Source organism: Dissoconium aciculare (assembly GCF_010015565.1).
Source record: "Dissoconium aciculare CBS 342.82 unplaced genomic scaffold K489scaffold_6, whole genome shotgun sequence".
Classification (NCBI taxonomy): Eukaryota; Fungi; Ascomycota; class Dothideomycetes; order Mycosphaerellales; family Dissoconiaceae; genus Dissoconium; species Dissoconium aciculare.
In genome coordinates this window covers 519,638-535,406 of record NW_022984956.1, presented here as the reverse complement: position 1 = coordinate 535,406, position 15,769 = coordinate 519,638, and the positions used below count along the sequence as shown (strand labels likewise).

The 15,769-nt window shown below is 50.4% G+C and overlaps 7 protein-coding genes across 7 annotated transcripts; 3 read left to right on the top strand and 4 right to left on the bottom strand.

Moving 5' to 3' along the window:
* Positions 1-154: 154 nt before the first annotated feature.
* Positions 155-437, top strand: K489DRAFT_409882 (ribosomal protein L39e; the record flags this gene model as incomplete). The annotated part of the gene is made up of 3 exons (XM_033607638.1): positions 155-160; positions 212-312; positions 389-437. The coding sequence occupies 3 exons, from the start codon at positions 155-157 to the stop codon at positions 435-437; spliced, it is 156 nt and encodes a 51-aa protein (XP_033459795.1).
* On the bottom strand, positions 430-2,069 carry K489DRAFT_380138 (carbon-nitrogen hydrolase). Its single transcript, XM_033604820.1, has one exon. It carries the CDS (start codon positions 1,812-1,814, stop codon positions 819-821), a length of 996 nt encoding a protein of 331 aa, XP_033459794.1. The 5' UTR covers positions 1,815-2,069; the 3' UTR covers positions 430-818.
* K489DRAFT_431418 (uncharacterized protein) lies at positions 2,021-5,029 on the bottom strand. The gene is made up of 2 exons (XM_033608445.1): positions 4,185-5,029; positions 2,021-4,132 (listed from the first exon to the last, which is right to left on the bottom strand). Exons 1-2 carry the CDS (start codon positions 4,613-4,615, stop codon positions 2,356-2,358), a joined length of 2,208 nt encoding a protein of 735 aa, XP_033459793.1. The 5' UTR covers positions 4,616-5,029; the 3' UTR covers positions 2,021-2,355.
* Positions 5,030-5,773: 744 nt separating this feature from the next.
* K489DRAFT_318726 (UDP-galactose transporter) lies at positions 5,774-6,940 on the bottom strand (the record flags this gene model as incomplete). Its single annotated transcript, XM_033601343.1, has 3 exons — positions 5,774-6,207; positions 6,268-6,724; positions 6,785-6,940. The coding sequence occupies 3 exons, from the start codon at positions 6,938-6,940 to the stop codon at positions 5,774-5,776; spliced, it is 1,047 nt and encodes a 348-aa protein (XP_033459792.1).
* A 1,135-nt stretch (positions 6,941-8,075) lies between these two features.
* On the top strand, positions 8,076-8,633 carry K489DRAFT_300070 (thioredoxin-like protein; the record flags this gene model as incomplete). Its single annotated transcript, XM_033600397.1, has 1 exon — positions 8,076-8,633. A coding segment is annotated over one exon (558 nt), but the record flags the coding sequence as incomplete, so codon positions are not given.
* Positions 8,634-9,756: 1,123 nt separating this feature from the next.
* Positions 9,757-12,872, top strand: K489DRAFT_380133 (uncharacterized protein). The gene has a single exon (XM_033604819.1). The coding sequence runs from the start codon at positions 9,901-9,903 to the stop codon at positions 12,739-12,741; it is 2,841 nt and encodes a 946-aa protein (XP_033459790.1). The 5' UTR covers positions 9,757-9,900; the 3' UTR covers positions 12,742-12,872.
* On the bottom strand, positions 12,523-14,727 carry K489DRAFT_380132 (uncharacterized protein). Its single transcript, XM_033604818.1, has 4 exons — positions 14,174-14,727; positions 14,010-14,124; positions 13,543-13,933; positions 12,523-13,452 (listed from the first exon to the last, which is right to left on the bottom strand). Exons 1-4 carry the CDS (start codon positions 14,329-14,331, stop codon positions 12,920-12,922), a joined length of 1,197 nt encoding a protein of 398 aa, XP_033459789.1. The 5' UTR covers positions 14,332-14,727; the 3' UTR covers positions 12,523-12,919.
* Between the last annotated feature and the right edge of the window lie 1,042 nt (positions 14,728-15,769).

Below are 15,769 nucleotides of genomic sequence, written 5' to 3'. Positions count from 1 at the left end.
CAATGGAGGTGCTGTTAGCCTGAGGCATGGAGTGCCAAGCCGGTCATGCGCACGGACCTTGTCAAATCACTCCCGCACTTTGGCATCGAATTCGTGACAGAGTCACTAGACGACGGCACTTTTCACGATCACTACCAACAACGAGAAAGTCAAGATGCCTGTATGTCGAGTGTCATTCTGAGGCTCGCGCTCTACTGACAGAACGAAACAGTCCCACAAATCTTTCCGCACAAAGCAAAAGCTTGCCAAGGCGCAAAAGCAGAACCGACCTATTCCTCAGTGGATCCGTCTCCGAACTGGCAACACCATCCGGTACGCCTGCCCCGAGTCCTGTCGAGAATGGGAGTTTCTTGGAGTCGAAAGAATGAGTACTAACGCATTAATGCAGCTACAACGCCAAGCGACGACACTGGCGCAAGACCCGCATCGGTATTTGAACAATTCGTTGGAAGGACAGTTTGGGAAGAGGTTCACGGCAATGGGTTGCAGTGCGACAGCGATGGCACTGTAGTCGGGAACATCTGGTGTCGAGAACAGTGGGTGTTACGCATTGCAATGGGGACCAACGGCGTTTGATCGCGAGGGCGACGGTATGCTCTATCATCTGGACAATAGCCACTAAAGAATGGCCTGACCATGAATTTCAAACAAATTTCAAAACTACGGGTATCAAACCGGACATGCCTGGATCAGTCGTCTATTCCAAACAGCTACAATACAGCCTGCGGTGCGACTTCGACATGTGCCTCATGAAAGTGCTTTGTGCTGGTCAACAGCATCAGAATATTGAATACAACAAGTACTTGAGCTCGGAATTTTCATCGTCTTCCTGCTTGTCCCATTGGCGGCTTTGAATTCTGGAGCGAAAAACTCGCAGGGATGTTTGTGTCGACAATCAGCATGGCTTCCTCTCCCTTTCCCATAAGTCCTACTTCCTTCGTCGCGCTGGCAAGGTTTTCCCACAATTTGACAGACCCACTTTGGAATCTCATGATGCAACTGCTGCCAGCGTACGAGACACGATCGCCAAGCGGAGTGTCGTTACCATTCTCGAGCTTCATCATGCCCGTCTGCGTGCCCTCAGACCCGCACCGATTTGCAAAGACAACCACAATAGGTTCTCGAGGCTGCGAGTCCATGAAAGGCCAAAAGCGCTCCAGCCAGTACGCTACCGTCTCCATGTCTGGCCGGTTGGGATCGGCCACCACATCCTCATGAAGTAGTCGTGTCAGCCATGCCATGCTTAGAATGACATATCGCACATTATTGGTGAGCATGCTAGTCGCGAATTCGTACTTGGCCCAGTCAGCAGTGAACTGGTACGGATTGATGTCCATACAAATGCCGTGACCGATATTGACGCCTAGTGGTGGGATAAACCCAGTAAAGAAAAGCTTGCCCGCGCGTTGCGATCGAAAACCTTCCTCGGCCCAGGTTTCGTCTGTGTAGTAAAGGAACGATTTGCGGTAATTAGCGAGAATGCGTCCATCTGGGCCAACAGTGACGGTGGAGTTGTAATTCGTCGTCTTGCTGGTTGTTTCGTCTTTGGCAAACTCGGGATACCCGACAATGACAGTACATTGCCTCTGCTGAGCGATTTTCTGCGCCCATTGCGTCGTAGGTCCGGCAGTCGTGGGTTCCAAAAATGGAAAGATGGCATCGCGACTGGGAAAGTTGTAGCCGCTGAAAGCCATTTCTGGAAGTACGAGCAGGTCCATGGGTCCGGGATGTGCTTCGAGAATCTGTTGCGCCCGCAACATGTTCTGCTCAACCATCCCCAAGGACGGGCTGAATTGAAGTACGGCAATCTTCATGGTGGAATAGCGAGTATGGTTTTGACATGAAGGCGTAACAGTCGCCGCACCGGTACAATGGTCGATGATCTATATGAATGAAGAGCGGAAGGGTGGCCAAAGGTGCGGTGTTCGGTTAAGGTAGCCCGCCCACGTGGGTCAAGAGGTGCGCAGTATCAGTCACCGTACCATTATCCTTAAATGCTTTTCAAAAGTAAAAATGTTCGCGATGAAACAGCCACTCACTGCTGTATGGTTGGAAGCTTCCTGCATAGTCTATACGGCATGAAAAGCTCACGTCGACATGTCTGCCTATGGCGCTGGGGCAAGGCCGGAAAACATAGGGCAGAATCACAAGATACGGCATGATGCCTGGCTCATGCACCACGCCCAGGCAATTTTTGGTGTGAAAGATTACCCCGACTCTCCTTCAAGTGAGAGCTTCTCTTTTGATAATGTGACCGGATATCTACTTCGACTAGGTAATATCGTGACTTCGTAATTCGGAGATGCTGCGCGGATGATATTGCAGCCAGGTGCAGCAGCTCCCACACACCTACTCTCACCCGCCCGTCTTTTGCCTCTTATGCGACGATTTAGACTCGCCGGTTTCGGCAAACTGCTGTGACGCACCCGTGTATCCACCTGAAATCTGATCGGCCACATTTGGAGTCGGTACTCCACTACTCATGTTTTCGATCTTGCCATCCTCGTCAGTCGCTGGACGATCAACGAGTGGCAATGTCGTGTTGGTAGTTTGAAACATACCGTCCGTAGCCCCGGAATCGTCGTATCCATCCCAGTTGAAATCTGTACTGTAGTTGCCAGGATCGAATGGATTTGTTGAAGGGACTGCACCTTCTAAACCCAAAGAGTTGTCGTTCCAGTTATCAAAATTGAGGAACGCATTAGGATCGTACTCTGCGCCGATTGCATCGAATGGATTTGCGTTTTCAGTTTCTTGTAGTCCTGGAATCGATCCAGTCGGCGACAAGGGCTGAAGGCGTCGCTGAAGGTCTTGTACCTTGGCATCCTGGCGTTTTTGCATGTTCGTCAACATCTCTAGCTGTTGCTGTGTCTGTTTGAAGTGAGCAAGGTCTGGCATTGCTGGCGGATTTGGCGACACAAGGGCATTGTTCTCATTGTTACTGCCGGCACCCTGGCCACCGTGCTGGTTGATCAATGCCAACATGTCATCGCGTTGCTGTGGGGTTAGTGGGGAATTTCCGTTCGCATTCTGGTAGTGGTCAAGCGCAGACGAAAAATCAAATGTTGGAGTATTGGTACTCGTGTCATTTGCATTGGTAGCGTTGACGCTTTTGATGAGACTCATCATCTGATCACTCTCCGGAAGCTGATTAGGAGGTGACGCACTTGTTTTAATGACTGGAGTTTCAGATCTCCTCCCACCCGAGTTGCCGGGGCTTTGAGGCGTCATACTGCTCCGACCCTCTCTTTTCACTCCAGCGGCGGACGGAGAGGAGGAGGGACGGGCGGAGTTTGGCTCGGCTGTCAGATTGCCCGTAGGTACGTGTGGAGAAGACGCAGATGGCCCCGTCAATAGCAGCTGGGGCCGCTTTGTATATCGCTGTACGTGGCCACTACTGCTGGTTGCGGGCTCGGGGAACTCTTCAACGACACTTCCATGTGTCTGGTTATTTTGAGTTTGACCGCTGAACATGTTAACCAGGTTTTGCCCGGCATGCCCGTCCAGACTCCTGTTGTAAAAGGTTGCCAGGAAGGTCAGAATAGCATTGATGGAATTTTCATGCCGATCGTGGAGAGCTTGAAAGGCAGTGGCTTGTCGATAAAACTGCTCATTCTGACTCTTGATGTGACTGATCATTCTTGATATCAACTCCTGTTGCTGCTGTAATTTGCTCAGCTCCTGTCGTACAGAAGCCATCTCGTTTCGCGGAATAGATGTCAAATCGGATCCACCCCCGGTGCCGACGTCTACATGTGCCTTGCTATCAGGACCGGGCGAATCATCATCGCTATCTGCACCTTCTCGCTTCCGCTTTGCAGTAGACTTTCCCGCCGGCTTTTGGATTAGCCATAATAAGTCCGGCCTGTTTTTGCGAAAGTATGGATGTGAATACATGCTTGGCGGCTTGACGCCCTTTCGCGCCTTCTCGGACTGCCTCAAAGAGCCATCGGTGATGTTGACTGTTTTATGGAACCCATACATGTTGAGCTGCCTGACGAAAGAAGCATAGTTGCTGTGCTTGAAGAGTTCAGGGATGAGCGTCCGAGCGAATTCGTCTTCATCTAACACAATGAATGATCGGCCGTCGTCTGACCACCGGATCAATGCTGTATTACCGCTGTCGAGAAAGCTGCGCAAAAGGGTTAGCAGCGTTGCGCACACGACGACGAGGATGAGCATACCTGCTAAGCTTTTGAACGAAAGGCGGGATTTGTTTTCGTTTGCCTTGAGGATCGCGCTTCGCCATTGCCACTTTCATGTTTAGATCCTCTTCATCCTCCTCCTGAGACTGCTCCGTGGCATCAACGACTCCAGTCCATTGCTCTTGTGGCCCATTCTGATGTCGGCCCCTTCGGACCAGGTCCGTAGATGAGATTGGACCGTTATTGGTATTGAAACCGACAGTTTGCTCTTGACCCAAATTCTCAACAAGCGAAGGTTCGGTATAGGTCTGGTCAATAGCGTACGGGTTCGGAAAGTTGAAAGCACTGTAATCAGTAGTGTCGGAAATTTGTGGGAAGGATGCTGGAGTCTGCTGCTGGATCGTCGCGCGTTGGTCGATCGGAGTGTTCCCAGAAACAGGAGGCTTGCGGTCTGGCGTCGGTTGTTGCATCTTAGTCGTAGAACGCGGTTCGCGCCCGACAAGAGTTGGAAATTTGTAGTGGCCCCGAATTCAACAGCGTCGTGAAGCCTATTCGTCGAGGCGGAGTGTGCGGACAATGATAGGTGTGCAAAGACACAGAAGCAAATCACGGTGGCTCAGCAGCGCAACGACTGCGATTCATATCGTTGTGAACATCAAGGCGCATGAGATGTTGCACGGGAAGGAACGCGCCAGAAGGTTTCGTTTGATGATGCTTAACAGGACGAAGTCGTGCAATGCGCTCGTGCTTGAAAGTATGACTAGACGCTCGCCCGGCGAAGAAAAAGTCCAATCAGGATCGCAGTAGCATTAGACTTGCACTTGACAGGTAGCAATGTCAGCATGAAGTGTGTGCAATGTTCTGTTGAATGAAGGGTGATCGCGATAAAGCGCGTTTGGCTTGGAATCCATCCATTCTTGCGCGGGCTGGGATACCATACGTCAAAATGCCAAGCTATTTAACATTTCCTACAGTATGACATGTCAACGAGAGCTCCAAGGTTTGTCATTGTCGCCCGCCATCGTCACCAGGACTAATGACATTTCACGCGGGGCAACAAACCATAGTGAGCACTTTTGATCTTGGAGAGAGGAAGAGACATATGTAATTTCATCGCTTACGTTTGCTGGAGAAGCCATGTTCAAGTTGTCGTCGGCTGAGTTCTACTATATTATCGTGTCCGGAGACCGATGTTACGACGTTACGCAGGTGTACTTTTCTCGAGAATGGAAAACAACTCTGGACTGGCCTGTTCATTTGAACCAAATTCTAGAACATAGGCCATCTATGACCAAGACGGGATCAAAGCTCTTATATAACACGAATATGCAACAAGGAAGGAAGTATGTCTCCCACATGGTAAAGTCGAGCTTGGACAGCCCACATGGCGGTAAAGTGCTAGGCCAATCGACCAGTGTAAACTCCATATACATAGGTATCCTCAGTACTCCTGTGATGTTCAACATCACTGATTTCTATTCAAGCAAGGAGCGTATTGCTTGACAATCCCACGCTGTCTTTTCCTCATTGCGTGTTCATAGGCATTCTCTCAGCCCGTTGTAAGGGGAAAACTGTGTGGACGATTTTTACCTCAACAAAGTTACGATAAGCATTCAGCTTGTCAATATCTATGCCTTGAGCGAATCGCGATTGCTTTGCGAACTCGAGCTTGTAGGCAACACGCTCTTGTTCTCGTCCTGGCCCTTCTTCTTCCAGATTTGGGCTACAGCATACACCATTCCAGAGATGAAACCGACAAAGATGGCAGAAACACTGGCGAACGTGACCGGTGCGTTGAAGAAGACCAGACCACTAATGGCAATCGGTAACTTGTTGAGGGCACCAACCATCGAGTAGGTGGTAGAAGAGGTGACTCGTACACACCACGCACTGCAGTACGAGATGAAAATGCTGCTGAGGCCGGTGAAAACCATTGCTGCGATCATGGGCCACTGGCGTCCTGGTGGGAAGTTGCGTGCGATATTGGCGGCGGACCAATCCTCAACTACCAATGAGCAGATGATGAGGACCGGAAGAGACAGAAGGTTGTTGTAGTACATGGCTGTTGTCAATCGTCAGCATTTGCAAGAGCAGAGACCTGGGGTATGTTATTATTACTCACTGTCGAAATCCTTGAAGTTCGTCAGCTTGATACGCTTGCGCATGCCGAGAACGTAACCAGCAGAGCAAATGCAATTCGCGCCCATCCAGAGGTATCCCAAGTTCAAGGTCGAAATGGCATCTGAGTCGGTACTGCCAGAGAGTGCGTGCGAGATGTCCGCCCAGGCGGCAATGACACTGCTAAGTACCATCAAACCGAAACTGAGCAGGGCCATTGGTGTGACCGATCCTCCAAACCACAACACCTCGCCGTATGCAATTAAGATGATGGTCAAATTCTTGAAGATCGTGTAGACTGGAATACTGAGGAATTGAAGCGCCTTCATTGACGTGTAGATCATACCGACGAGGAGAATGGAAACGGGAAACCATTTCTTGGCCTCCTCGGTATTGAAGTCACGGTACGTGATCGATCCGAGGGCTTTGGCGGAGGAGATGGCGGCGATACAGACAGCAGACTAAAGTTGGTCAATACACCTGTTAAAAGTACTGAGATTCGTACCTTTCGGCTAGCTTACCTGGACAACCAGCAACACAAATGGAAGGTTGAATCCTGTGCCATTCACCATGTATTTGTTCGATACGGTCATCAGAATACTGCTGCCACAGTACGACAGAACAGCCAGCACGGGGCTGTTCAGGTCGAGGGCTTTGCTGCTTGTGGATTGAGGCATGATTGCTGGAGATGCCTCGCGCGAAGGTGGAAGGGAGAAGTTCTCGTTGAGTTTCGCAGTTTCGGCCAATTCAATCTCTTCTTCGTATTCCGTCTTTTTGCCCTCGCTCATCGTGTTGAGGACGGTGGACAGAGCAGACGACAGGGCGCGATTGGCGCGGCTGGTAAGGGGTGAATGGGCCTGATTCCAGGGTCGACTTGGGCCCAAGGAAGATTTGACGCCTACGAAGGTAGTCGTGGTGACGGTGTTATGCGCACGAAGCGCAGGAGAAAAGAGTGTCGCGGGTTGTGTGTTGAAGTCGATGAGGAGAGAAGAAGCTTTGCGGCGCAAAAGATTATTATCAGTCTGTTCGAAACCAAAAAGCTGTCCGATGAGAGGAGATTGGCCGCGCTATCATTAATAACGTGGAAGAAGTGCACAAGTATCCCCACAGGATCGCTTGCAACAAACTGGGGCGGGCTGGGACCGCGCGACCCGTCAAATACGGCATGCGAACGCTGATCAATTGCCCGCATCTCCCAGCTGGTATGGATCGGCGGAAGGAAGCGAGCCCTGGAGCACGCCCTTCCGAGGTCGAGCGAGGTGGTGGTTTGTGCTTCCAATTTGACTGCGTTCTATGATTTTAATCTCCTGGTGTACAGTAGATAAACGCCGTGAAGGACCCTCCAGTATGGGTTCCGGTGTGATTGCTTCGATGCCCATTCACCCACATGTGTGCATTTCTACGTTATCGTTGATCATCTGGCTGATCAGACTACACATGGGCGGGAATTGACATGGTCGCAAGATATAGAAATCGGAAGGCGTGCACCGTACAAGATATTACCATGCATGTGTATATCGCTGGATGTAAAGAGGATCGTGTGTTCCAAGGTTGCCTTCCATCATGTCCCGGAGATCCATCAAACAGTATGGTCAATCTGATGCCCAATTTCCAGAGCGCAATACCTATCTCGGGCCAACAGAAATTATGGCAATGATAACCAGGGGCTCAACAATTTTGAATGGCGGCTGTGGCGCACTTGCATAATTCGTTTGTGCCTTAGGACTCGGACATTCCCTACCTGTTTCGGCAGCCTCACATTGAAGAATGGCGCACAACCCACTGACATCTCAAGACTTCAACAACATGGTTCTTGACGAAAGCGTTGCAAAGGTGCTTGACAGCCGCCTGTCGCAGGAGGATGATGAGGACGAGGATGCGCTCATCGCCGAACTGGAGGAGGCGGACGATGCCGCCTTCACTGCTTTGCGCGAGCGTCGTCTCGAACAACTACATTCTGAGATTACACGTGCCAAGACAATGAGAGAGACCTCACACGGTACCTACTCTGAAATCAAGGATGAGAAAGAATTGATGGAAATCACGACATCAACAAAGCTCTGCGTTGTACATTTTATGAAGCCAGATTTCAATCGCTGTCGAATCATGGACGAGAAACTGAGAGGACTCACATCCAAGCACTTTGACACACGCTTCGTGAGCATCAACGTAGAAAATGCATCCTTTCTGGTGGTGAAGTTAGGCATTCAAGTACTGCCCTGTGTCATCTCATTCATTGACGGCGTTGGTGTGGACCGTATTATCGGCTTCGAGGGGATCGGCTACAAGCCAGATTCATTTACGGCCAGTGAGCTCGAGGCGCGGCTGCTTGCTTGTGGTGTCCTGGTCAGAGCCAAAATGAACAAGGATGATGATCGTCGAAGGATGGTCACAGAGCAAAAGGAAGAGGATGTCAACGACGATGATTGGGATTAAATTCGGGCTCAGTCGACTTCCGCTCTTCAATGCTCGCCTGCGATGCCTGTCAGAGAAACATGAGCGACTGAGCCAAGCGAAAGTCGCTTTGGCGTTCTGCCAAATGGTGCAGAGTTCACAGCCAGAAGGCAATGGAATTGTCGTCAATATGATGCGAAGGTTCTTCTCGAATGTGCTTCTCCTGATGATATGCTTGTTGCGGAATTGATTTTCTGATCACAAGAAATTTGGTCGTGTCAAAAACATTCATGGATTGTTCTAGTTTCCAGAAGTAAGCTCGGCCTGAGACCTACGGTTGCGTTCACACGCACGTCTTCGACAAAAGGAAATACGTAGTGCGCACACATGCATTGCGAAATAAGCCCGTCTCCCGTCAAGCTGTTTTATATTTACGACGGATGCAAACCAAGCACGAAGGCATGTATTCGGGCGGTGTGTACAGTGTTCTGTCCACGTGCAGCACCTTCAACAGAATGATCGCAGTGGAGCAGAGCAACAGGGGGCGTTCGCGAATAATCTGTACGTGCAGTCCGGGAAGACGGTGGATGATGTTCACTTCATGACGGACGGAGCATCCGATATCACGACAAATTTTGATATCGTATTAAACGATAACTCTCAGACCAGATAGCCGCGATCATTGTGTGAACAACCGCTATTGGTGCATGTGAAGATCCAGTGTAAAAGAAATGCACCCACAACATCATCTTGCAGTGGAAAACGACCTGGAACCGTTCCGCATTGTCCATGTTGAGAGGGAGATTGATCCAGTCCCAAGCGCATCTCAATCTCTCATCATCAAATTTCATCTTCAAAGCTTGAAGTTCTCTTTGACGCTGGCCAGAAATACATGCATCTATTCCTCAAACGTTGTTGATGGAAGGTTAGCAACTCCCTCTCCATATTGTAACTCACGGCTGTATAACATTGTAACATTCGATGTTCTTACGAATATGAAAGCTGGGCATGGCCCAGTCAGGATGATGTCACACCAATAAATTTGGCAGGGAAAGAGGCTCAATTTCTGTTTTTGGACACGTGCCACATTGTCACGCCTCATGGTCATATCGCGAATGCATTTCTTCCGTGACGATTCAGCAACAAACATACCGCGACAATTTCCCGGTCGCATTATGGGAATTATTGCCTTCTCTTCGGCAAGTATTTGCAACGTAGCGACGGAAAATGCTACGACAACGCTATGGCTATCGATAACGTCCTGAGAGGGCTGCTCCGTTTTTGTCTATGCTTCTTCGTTCTGCTCCGTGGCGGTGAAGCCCAAGTCGCTGTTCACGATGGACCCATGGACTCGGTCAACGATGATCGCAGATCAAGTGTCAAGCAATCATTCGATGCTACCTCTGTCATGTTTCATGACGCTCTTAATCGTGCAGCTTCGGCAGCTGCAACTTGTCCAACAACCATCAGCAATTATATCACATATACCAGCCCACAGTCGTGTATGAGCATAGATTACGTAGCCACCCCGACGTCGATCTCGAGTTATGATTTCCGGAGCTCTACAGAGAGTACACAGTATGCAACAAATACAGTCGATTCAATCACATCATCCGGATCTCCATCCATAAGCATTCCCTCTGAACGCGAAATTCTCGGCGCGTCAATCTCGGAGCAACCTCGCCCTGTCGAGAGTGCGAACCCTGCGATTGCAAGTTCTCAATCTCTCACACATATAGCATTATTGGAAGAAGAAGACCTTGAGTCGCCACTAGATAATGCAAATTTTCTATCATTTGAAGAATGGAAGGTTCAAAATCTAGTCAAGGCAGGCCAATCGCCAGAGCATGTCGGCCGTGGCCAGGCAATCAACATCAACAGACCTCGACCGGATCTCACCAATGCATTGGATGCTCTTGGAGATGAGGGCGAGATCAATCTCGATTTCACGGGCTTTGGAAGCGGAGCTAGTCCCACAGTCCCGATCGCCGCGCAAAGGGACGCCATGGCGGCTTTTGAGATCTCTGACAGCGAGCATGCATCGCCGCCCGCCCTCACCGTACGATCGAAAGATGCAGGCAAAACGTGCAAAGAAAGAACCAACTATGCCTCATTCGACTGTGCCGCCACCGCATTGAAATCGAATAAAGAGTGCAAGTCAGCATCTGCGATTTTGGTGGAGAACAAAGACAGCTACCTACTAAACAAATGCTCTGCAGAAAATAAATTCATCATCATAGAGCTTTGCGATGACATCTTGGTCGACACTGTCGTGCTTGCAAACTATGAATTCTTCAGTTCAAGTTTCCGTCACTTCCGAGTCTCGGTGTCGGATCGATATCCTGTCAAGATTGAAAAATGGAAAGACCTCGGGACGTACGAAGCTCGGAACACCCGCGAGATTCAGGCATTCTTGGTGCAGAATCCGCTTATATGGGCGAGGTATCTGCGAATCGAATTTTTGACACATTACGGTAACGAGTACTACTGCCCTGTAAGCTTGCTCCGAGTGCATGGCACTACCATGTTGGAGGAATTCAGGCATCAAGAAGACGCTGCCAGAGGCGATGAAGAGGAGGCCACTCAGGAGGCGGCGATCGTTCTCACAGCTATTGAAGATGCAAGCTCTGTCCACATCTCAAACGGCGCCGTAGAAGGCAGCACCGAAGCACCATTGCAGAATGAGAAGCAGGATTCTTCCGACATAGGTGTCGGACGAGATGTTCCTGCGGACACCAGCGCTGCTGCCACAGCCACCGTGACCGTCACAAATGGCACCATTAGCGAGCCCAGCCAGCCAGCAAACGATGGTTTCGTAACTTCTAGCAGCACTCGCATTCCGATAGACAACCTGAACACGACTTGCGAGGCCATTGAGGTCGCACGTGCTTCAAGTCCAGGAGTGGCGGCGCCAGCAACAGAAACAACAATAACAACAGTAGCAGCAACAATATTGCAACAAGCTAACTCGAAAGAGGGGGTGACAGGCCAGAATAAAAGCAAGACAGTCAGCTCAGTGCCAACCTCAGCGGCGACTCGAGCGACCGAGTCATCAACAGCGACCTCACAAAAGTCTCCGACAGCTTCTTCGTCAACCATAAGTAGTGCACAAGCATCATCAAAATCACAGGGGTCCGCACCAATTTCAAATTCAACGACTGCGTCAAGTGGTTCCAAGTCTGCGAATCACACTATCCCGACTACAAACACAAATCGGACTGCAAGCGCGACGGTGGTGAGCTCGCAGCCGCCACAACAATCTACACAGGAGTCGTTCTTCAAGTCCGTTCATAAACGCCTGCAACAATTAGAGAGCAACAGTACTCTAAGCCTGAAGTACATAGAAGAACAATCCCGAATCCTAAGAGACGCATTCACCAAAGTCGAGAAACGCCAAGTTTCTACTACTTCAAATTTCCTGGCGAACCTCAACCAGACGGTCATCTCTGAGCTACAAGGACTACGTACAGCATATGATCAGCTATGGCAAAGCACAGTCATTGAGTTGGAGGGACAACGACAACTTAGTCAGCACGAAATGCTGGCCATGAGCGCTCGTCTCACCATGGTGGCCGACGAGCTCGTCTGGCAGAAGCGCATGGGAATTTTGCAATCGACCTTGCTGCTTTTATGTTTGGCCCTCGTGCTATTCGGTCGCACAAGCAACAATGGCTACCTTGAGATGCCGATCATGCAACAAATGATGAATCGCTCGACGGCCGCCTTACGGACTAGCTGGGAGTCTCCGCCCGGGAGCCCCTCGCCGGAGAGTCGCAGTCCGGTAAGCCTGTTTCGACAGAAGCTCTGGCGAGCTAGTCCGGAGCCGATGAGTGAGAATCTCACCGACTCGGACAAGGAGGGTTTGGAAGTTCGACTTGAGCCGCCGACACCTTCAAGTCAGCTCAGCGCGCAGAGTGAGGACGAAGATGATGACTCAGACCAGAATGGGCCAGCTGATGGACTGGAGACCCAGCACGACGCAATGACTCACATCGATGCGCTTGCGGATATGGGGCCCAAATATGATGATATCCGAGCGACTGAAGCTCCCGAGATGATTCCTAGACTATCCGAGAATACCTGAGGGTATGGCTCCTGACATGCAGATGGCTTGTTACATTACATAAATTTAATACATGAAAGGTATCCTACACAAGCAGTGTCACCTCGTGCGTAATCCTCGTGAAGCTCAAGCAGCATCGGCATGATCATGGCAATCCCGATCACGGGATATTTGATGACTCAGAAAAATTCCCTCAAAGCTACGATGTAGCGCGAGCATCAGCCGGCGATGCCACTTCCTCGGTCGCATCCCCATCACCCCTGATGTGCTGCCATGCAGCAAGGAGGACAAGACTTCCAAAGGTAACACCGATGATGGCTCTGCCTCGAGCGCCCTGTTTGGCTTTGAGCTCTTCGTTTGAGCCGAGGATGGTGACAGCATTCTTCAAATAAGCATAGCTGAGACCACTCCAGGCAGTGGTCGCCGCTACCAGGTACTGGAAGTATGTTAAGCCAAGATTGAGGTGAGCTGCGTCCAAGTGGATTGCGTTCAAGGCTCCAGCGCCATGAGCACTGGCCGTAATTACGGGCAGGGCTAGCGTCGAGCCGATAAGGACGAGCTGTAGAAAGGTATTGTATTTCGACACGGTGGTTGGGTGGACTTCGGCGGAAGGGAGGGAGAAGTCCCAGTATCGCATCATGGTCTTTGGAGGTGGCAACGAGGCATATCGGTAGTAAAATGCCGCAATTCCAAGTGCGGCGTCTCGACCTAAAATGAGTGTCGCCAGGTACGCTTTTGATGACGAGTCAGCACGACTCTCTGGCGAGCGAGTAAACTAATAAACACTTTCAGTGGGAAATGGGTGAAACGCGATCTACTCACCAGGTATAGCACCCTTGATTGCCAAAGTCACCGTCACAATGATCATGAGTGCCTTATCCGCCATCGGGTCAATCACGCTCCCTGCAACGGTCTGCAGTTTCCATCGGCGAGCCATCCACCCATCAACGAGGTCAGTAATTCCCGCATAGGCAAAGAGGGCCAGCGCCCACGTATGTTGATCGTGTAGTAGAAGATATGCTGTTGCAGGAGCGGCAATGAGGCGCGTGACGGTCAAGAAATTGGGGAGATTGTAGATGTTCTCATGAGGTGTGATGTTTTCGAGTGAAGATCGAACTTTTGCTCCCAGCTCCGTGGTCCGCGTCCGAGCAGCGTCGAGAAGCGCTGCGGGCGTCGATGCTAATTTTGATGAGGACGAATTCTTCGATGGCGTCTTCGTTCCAAAGGACTATTAGTGTTTTGCTTGCAGGTGACCTCTTCTGGGTCATGAAACGGAAGTCCGGGCTCACCTTTCCAAGCTCTGCATGCGTGGGCGACGCAGACTTCTCTGAAACATCTCTTTCAGAATGATTTGATGCAAAACGAAGGTTATGAATATGTGTATTCGCCGACAATTTGGCACATCTTCTTTACGTCAGCGCGATGGATTCTGGGACGGATATTAAAATCTAACCTTGTAAGAATTGGGAATGTGCGATTTTGTGGGCTCGAAAAACGATCGATGAACAGTGAAGTCGATCTCGCGCTTATTTTTCGAGACGATGTCTGTGCATACGGTGTGAGGAAAGATGTTGTAGATGCCAGGCGCCGGCAGGCCGTCAAGCGATGCATCGTGTGTGCACCCCGCAGGACTGCTATTTTTCGACTTTGAAGAAGCTTCAAGTTTCTCTAGTCCACAACCCAGGTGCGGAGCATCAACCCAAATTTCACCAAATGTGAAGTTCCTGGTGATGATATGGTTGTTGAATGCTACCGGACAGCTCAATGGAGAGACTCCGCCAGAAATGGTGCTTCGGACGGGTTGAAATTTGCTTGAACGGCTTGAGAGCCGACGCGCAAGACAGACTTCTCGATCTGTCGTAATATCAGCGAATGATCTCCCGCTCGGGTAGACGACGAGCCGCTCGTGATGTCTCCTTGAACGATATTTGCTGTGCTGATGAAAATGTCTCTGTCCAACTACGATGAATTTGGCTCACGCGATCGAGAGATGGACTTGCCGACGTGTGGTGGTGGGAGACGTGACGTCGGATGACAATGCAATTCTGCCCCGAACGCGCTGGTGATACGGCCGGCGAACCCCTTTCGGCATAAATCTTTCACGATGCACGCGAAAATTGGTCCAGTACACTGGATAATAATTTGTTGTCGCATTCAGTCGCACATACTTCAGGACAAATATTCGGGTATTTTGCGATATGTACCGCTATGCCACGAGTTTATTTGGGCAACATGAGGATATGTATGGCAAAGGTTTTTCGCGTTTCTCTTAAATTGTTATTACCGCTATCTCGTGGAAATGAACCGTATACGCTTCCCACCGATTCTCGAACTCCTGTGTCTATTCTGTCTTTCACCATTCTCCGATTTTGTTCTGGCCCGAGTTCCCAGTCCCCTCTATTTCTAGGATGCGGCCCCAAGGCCTACTGCGCGACATGCGCGAAGTGATATTTTTGATCCTCTGATGGGTTTCCAAATCGTGGTCTGCATCCTGATGCCGATTGGGGTATGAGCCAATTTCTCCGGTGGAGGCGACGGTAATGGTATTTGCAACAGATTCGAGTCGGAAGCATCCAAATGATGGAGTGCACGTGACGAGCAGCATTATGTAGACATCTGGCTTCACTTTGAGGCTTCTGGTATGAAGCAGAGCGCGCTGCTTTTGTCCAAAGCGATGCTAGGATCGCATGCTATTTCCAATGTTGTAGGTGTCGAAACTTGCGGTCCAGGCGCATTCGACACCACACGGCGAGCCGACGTCGGTCAATTTCGACGTGAGCGAGCTTCTTTCTAAACATACGGCTCACGTGGGAAGCTCGAACCATTCGTTTGTTAAGTGCTGAGGAATGCCCATAAGGGTTCCTATTCTTGCTGGATTCAGGACACGTAATTGCCAGCACTCTGGACGGTGGCTTCGCTGACGGCGCGGAAAGGTTGCGTGCTGGGGTTGTATCCATAGCTCTGTGCGCTCGAGACCTGCGGCGGTTGTGGCGCATATGATGAGGCGTTGCTTATTCCCAGTCCTGCCATGTCGTTTGCAGAGTGCCCC